The following is a 6,761-nucleotide window of genomic DNA, read 5'->3' on the forward strand; positions in this document are numbered from 1 at the left end:
TATGTGATATCAATAATTAAATCCCTCTGATGCCAAAGCTCTATTCTTATGTCACTTGTAGCCCTTATCATACTGCCTTGTATTATGTCCTCACCTGTCATACCCACAAGGCTATTAGCTCCCTGGGAGCAAACCTCATTCTTCTTTCAATAATCCCCCTGCCATGAAGATAGCTGCTATTCACCAAGTGTTTATTGAGTTGAAATTGAAATTTCTTGTCTCAACTCTGGGCCGTACCTAGATTTGGGATTCATTTACATTGAAAATATTTGCTTACAGGAGTATGTAGTTTTCTACAACTAAACCAAGATAGGTGACTTCTCTCAGCCAGGTGACTGTAATACAGAACAAAGAGACAATCGTGCACCTATAGAAACAAGTGAACCTGCTGGTTGGAAGGGAATCTGAACAGAATAACAAGAGGTAATTTCACAAGGAGAGAACAGTAAAAGCATTCGTGCAGAGAGACAGGAAGGCTTGGAGGATGCACTTGGAGATGAAGGAATAGACCCAGTTGTCTGGGGACATTGATATCCATTGGAGTGGCAGCAGATGCAGGATGTAGGATGCTTCTATAGTCACCAGAACAAGTGAGTTCTAAAACTCTGAACTCTCAGTAGTGTGGTTTGTGAACTGGTTTCTACATGTATTAGATTCCTATTGCTGTTATAGCAAATTACCACAAATTTAGCACCTTAAAACAACACAGATTTATGATCTTACAATTTTAGAGGTCAGATATTGATATGGTTTGGATCTGTGTCCCTGACCAAATCTCAGGTGGAATTCTCATCCCCAGTGTTGGAGACAGGGCCTGCTCGGAGGTGACTGGATCATGGGAGTGGTTTTCTCATGAGTGATTTAGCACCATCCCCTTGGTGCTGTTCTCATATCGTGAGTTGACAGGAGATCTAGTTGTCTAAAGGTGTGTCGCACCTCCCTGCTCTCTCTGTCTCTCACTCGCTCCTGTTCCTGCCAGGTGATGTGCTGCCCCCCACTTTGCCTTCTGCCATGATTGTAAGTTTCCTGAGGCTTTCCCAGAAGCTGAGCAGGTGCCAGTACCACACTTCCTGTCAGCCTGCAGAAGCATGAGCCAATTAAACCTCTTTCTTTGTAAATTATAGAATAGTGATGCTGGACTTCTAGAAAATGAACGTTAAATAAAATAATAAGTGTAATTTGTATACTTTCCTTTTTCCCTAAGTGGACCATTTCTATGATACAGAATGAAAAAGAAAAAGCCCTCTAACTTGTGGTACTCAAGTAGTTTGACAGAAGCTGTATTGGGGCTTCAAGCCTTTTTATTTTAACAGTACTATTCAGAGGGGTTTGCAAGTATACTTAAATATACCACATCTCAGTTCTGTATTTTTCACACATGATGATGTCTCAGAGACAAACTATTTAGAAATAGATCTAATGATGAAAAATGAGTATTCTAAGGAGGATGCTACAGTCTACATCACAAAATTGCACCTGTTCTATATCCCATACAATTTTGCACTTTTATTCTGAGCAGAACTATTTGAATATTTAAATAAAACATAATTGAGCATTTGGAGAGCAACTTTTGCTTCAGGTAATAATTTTAACTGACAAGGAATCTGGAAGTTTACCTTCCTTCAATGGTGATTCTAATCCTCCGCCCCTCCGCCAACTTTTAAAATTTCTCAGTGGAAAGTGGAAAATCTCTGATCCACCCCATCTGTTTGCCTCATCCAGTAGTGCATTCCAATATCTGCAACAGAAGGCTTGTGACAACTCGCCAATAAAATTCCTGAGATTGTCAAGACACAGGACACTCGTGAAAAAGATTCAGATAAGATTTTTCATGGTTAAATTCCTCACATACACACCCTCTCTCTCAAAGCACTACAAAGCATCAGTAACAGACTTCAGGTAAAACTGAAAAATGCCACACAGAGAGAGCTTTCAATGATTTATTCCATAAACAGGCAGTTTGCTGTGTTGGAATCCCTGACTCATCCAGCTGTGGGATAGAAGTCTGGGCTTCCATTTGAATTCATTTAAATTGTAATTAGCTGGTGGCAGGTCATATCCAACTTAGTACATTCCATAAAGAATGGATTTCCAGGTCTGCCAGAGAACACAGTCTATGTTGAATCCATAGTAATCACCCTTGGTGTTGAACCCAAACAAACAGGGTCACAAGAAAATCGTGTACGATTCTGTGAGTTCTACAACCTTCATGATGGTTGGAAGTTGCTTTCTAAAGCAAGAGACCTTCTGTAGTAACACTGAGTAGTAATTAAAGTGCCAAACACTATACTAAGAACTTTAAATATGTTTTCTTAGTTAACCCGCGTGACTACTCTGAATTACATCCTATTATCCGACCTACTTTTCAAATGGTGTAACCGCTCAATGGGTTCACCTTTCCCACTGCCTAGACAGAGCCGATGTATCAAGACAGGGGAACTGTGATAGAGAAAGAGTAAATCATGCAGAGCCAGCTGTGTGGGAGGCCAGAGTTTTATTATTACTCAAATCAGTCTCCCGAACATTCCAACATCAGAGTTTTTAGGGACAACTTGGTGGGTGGGGGGAAGCCAGTGAGTCGGGAGTGCTGATTGGTCAGGTCAGAAATGAAATCATAGGGAGTGGAAGCTGTCTTTTTGTGCTGAGTCAGTTCCTGAGTGGGGGCCACAAGATCAGATGAGCCAATTTATCGATCTGGGTGGTGCCAGCTGATCCATCAAGTGCAAGTTCTGCCAAATATCTCAAGCACTGATCTTAGAAACAGTTCAGGGAGGATGAGAATCTTGTAGCCTCCAGCTGCATGACTCCTAAACCATAATTTCTAATCTTGTGGCTAATTCGTTAGCCCTACATAGGCAGTCTAGTCCCCAGGCCAGAAGGGGATTTGCCTTGGGAAAGGCCTATTATCATCTTTTCTTAAAATGATAAACTATCAAATAAGTTCCTCCCAAAGTTAGTTCAGCCTGTGCCCAGGAATGAGTACAGACAGCCTGTAGGCTAAAAGCAAGATGGAGTTAGTTAGGTAAGATCTCTTTCACTGCGTCAGTTACAATATTGCAGTGCCGGTTTCAATGGCAAAGTCGAGGTAGAAGGGTTTGCCAAGAGTCACATGACAGGACTGGAGACAGGCTGTAAACTCAGATAGCTTGTCTAAAGAGTTCATAAGAGTTCATGTGCTCAACTAAAGGGCTTTGCAACATTTATTCCAAGAAGGCTGTCCTTCCTTTATGAAGGAACCACTCTTGACACATCCTTGGATATCATTGAATTTTCCAAGGAATCATGAGAATGAATTTGCACTGATCCATCCACCCATACTCAATTAGTCTGAAGGAACATTGTTACAAGGTGGCTGGCTGAATGAGATAGAGTTTTTGGTTCCAAGAGTAAATTTATTGGCTCACTTAGAGATGAATCTGAAACTCGGGCTCATTAACATGACACTTTAATGAAATAAACTAGTAAGCCATGGACATTGTTACAAACAATCTCTTTGATTGCCCAAAGCCATACGCTGTGAAGGAAATAAATAATTACAAGCAGAAACATTTTTTTTTTTCTTTATGGTAAACAAGATGAAACTCTCTAGTTATATTTTTCTATTTTTTTTTTTCCTGGAGCTATAAAATTCCCAATGTTGCTAAATACACTGTGTTCCCCAAATTCACATTGTATTGCTTTCAAATGGCTTTAATTCCTTCAAAATGTCTGATGTTTGCTGTGAGATCAGCCCTAAAGAATAGGAGGACGTCCTCCAAATTGCCACAAATGTTGATCTCTCCTAAGTAATACAATTTTCACAAAAACCTCATGGACAGTCCTCTCAATAGCAGATCAAAGCACCTGATTAAAGATAATAATACTGTAGACTGCTTCTCTAAAAAGAGCTTTCTCATTGATAAGAAAAAAGAAACAAAGAAACAAAAAGGATCATTGGTTTAGCGCCATAACCAGCGGTTCTTTTTTCTTATTAAAGAATGGTGCAACAATTTTCCAATGAAACCATTCTTTCAGCAAACTTTTGCCAGTCATCTTCAAGGTTTACCTCACATTTGGGAAGATGTGAACAAAGGTGCCTACATTGAAGAGGACAGAGCTCCTCTCATGATGCAAACCTGTACCATTTGGCTACTCAATATAGTTCCAGAGGAGACATTTCAAAATCCTGTGTGCATTCTGCTTGGTTTGAAAGCAAACTTCCATTTCCCTATATCCTGTTATTTTGTTTGCACTTTTATATATCTAGCCGTCTAGCACTCACTGGCAACCTCGTTTTTGTTACTGTTGACTTAAAAACCTTCATTTTATCCAAGGTTTATTACCTCATATTTGCCTGCTGTGTTTAGTCTAAAAATGCCTTTAGTTTAGCATTGTTCTCTAAATATACTAATAATTACTGACGTCAAAGTTTTCAGTCTGTGTAAAGGTATAAGGAATACATCTGCAGATGAAATTATGTGAAGCAAGACTTTATGCTTTAGCTTTAATGAAGCCTGCTCCTCCCCATGCAAAGAATAGCCAGGAACTTGCTCCTTTCTTCCAATTTGTTCCTATGTTCCCATGGCAGGACCAGATACTGGGACACTAAATGCTTTCTTAGCCATACATAGATGGCTTTCATCCTTGCAAACTGACACTCTTACAGTAAGACTAAGTTCCAAACAACCGTGGCTTGTTCAGGCCAGGGCCAGCCTCTGTGTGCCACACAGATTCACTTTGGTTAAGTGAAAGAATAACCTCAGTCTTTTTTTTTTTATGGTGAAAAAAATACAAGTTTATATTCCAGAGTTAGAAGCCTAATATCCAAAAGGTAAAAATAGTTGCTAACATGAAGCAACTTCTTTGTGCACCAGTTCATGAGTTCTCCTTATTAGTAGGCTGTCACTATATATGGGTTATTTCTCCAAAGACTCAGAGAAAAACTATAAAAGACAATTCTTTATTGAATAAAACTCTTCCATTCCCCTCAAAAGTGATTTCTCAATCCCTTAGCCTGCCTTTTCTTATGAATCTCTATGCAGAAAAGACTTGAACCTGAGTTTTTCTGACTGAAGTTTCACGTTGATTTTTTGGATATTTTATAGACTGTGTGCCAGGCATCTAGACATGGCTAGAGGAATGATAGTGCACAGGCAAACACCAGTCATTTTCAATTTGCAAATGATCTCTTTTCCTATAAATAGATGTATGTGAAGTGTCACACCCCTAACTCCGTTTCATGAGGTGCTTGTGACATTTCTGGCTCCTATTGCCCCACAAAGCCTTTGCTGTCATCATACTCTTATTAGTGAAATACAGCCCATGAAGAGCAAATTCCCACAGCAGGAAACAAGAGCAAATATGATTTAGGATTGTCTGAATCTGAGGCCAGCCACAAAAAGCTGCTGCACTGCTATTAAATGAAAGGCCAACAGCCAAGAACAAGGTCTTCAAGAGGCAGGTTCACAACTAAATACTGCAAAGGGCTCAAATCAGGGAAAGTGACCAACTGTGAGCAACTCGCAGAAAGAACACCAGTGGAAATAGATTTCCAAAATTACTTGATTGCATTTGTAGGAGGCTCTATTTTCTTTCAAGTGCCTGGTTTGGTACTACATGTAATCATGAGCTTTATTTGTTATTTTTGATTATTAATTGAGGCGCAAACTAAAATAGCACCTTGGAAAGCTAAATTTACCAGAAAGGAAAAGCCAGTATGCCATTGTTTCAAGGAAGAAGCTGTTTTATCTTGTGTATGTAGTTTCTTTTCATCTATGTTTCAAATATCAAAAATAGACTGATAAATTCCCAATACTAAAGGTAAAAACACAATTATCCAATATGTATTCATCCATTGCCATCTATATTCTTTTGATGGTAATTGCGCCTGCCAAAAAGAGAACACAGTAAAACATAGTACATTTTGAAGTAATAAAATTTGAAGGCAATAATTTAAAAATGCTCCCTAGAAGTGGTTTCTCCTCCAGGATAGAGTCCAAGTGGGCTCTAGGTGGCTGACATACAAGCTACATCTGCATCTAATGAAAGCCATACTCATCTTGGAGTCAGACAACTGGATTATTCTTTTAGATTGTCCACTTTGGTATATGCCATGTGATGTCTTAAAGAGTCTTCTGCAGAGAGAATTATCATGCACACACGGTAGGTCAATTAAAAACAAACTCCGCAAACAAACCAGCATTTGGTGTTTTATCTAAGAACTCTAGTGTCCTTAGGGCTTATCTAACAACCCTAATAAGCCCCATGTTTGGCTTAAATACCTGACTACACATTTTAGTAGAGCCCAGGAGGCAAGAGTTAAAATGAGCATGCTAAGGACAAGTACTCCTGTTTGAATTAGCAAAGACTAGTTATTCAACACCTCGAATCTGAATGTGTCATAAATATTATTGATGAGTGCACAAAGGACTACTAGACAAGGAAAACAGTATTTGGATGGGGAAAGCACTCTGTACATAGGTGGAATTACGCTGATGAATAAAGGACAGCACTTCAGAAAGAACACACCCAAATGCAAACTTTACATGCTACATGACTTTGCCATGGATCAGTTCTATTCACAGAATCATCAATCAATTGACACAGAATGTCAATTAGTTTGCAAAAATAAAATTCCAGACTAAAATTACTTAAACAATAGGAAATATATTTTCTTCGAGAACTAGAAAGCAGTAAGTAGTCAGTTTAAGAGTTAGCAAATTCCATGATTCAGTGATGCCATGAAGGATCTCTTCCCTATATTTCCATTCTTCCCTCTTCAG

The 6,761-nt window shown here is 39.0% G+C and overlaps 1 protein-coding gene across 1 annotated transcript in view; it reads left to right on the plus strand.

Moving 5' to 3' along the window:
• Positions 1 to 6,761, plus strand: part of CAV2 (caveolin 2) — a 119,164-nt gene that overhangs the window by 10,412 nt on the left and 101,991 nt on the right. Inside the window, exon 3 of the mRNA XM_011937420.1 lies at positions 3,977 to 4,183. Coding sequence (XP_011792810.1) covers positions 3,977 to 4,183 — 207 coding nt within the window. The remainder of the gene's footprint in view (positions 1 to 3,976; positions 4,184 to 6,761) is intronic.

This window comes from Colobus angolensis, unplaced genomic scaffold (genome assembly GCF_000951035.1).
Source record: "Colobus angolensis palliatus isolate OR3802 unplaced genomic scaffold, Cang.pa_1.0 Scaffold163, whole genome shotgun sequence".
NCBI lineage: Eukaryota > Metazoa > Chordata > Mammalia > Primates > Cercopithecidae > Colobus > Colobus angolensis.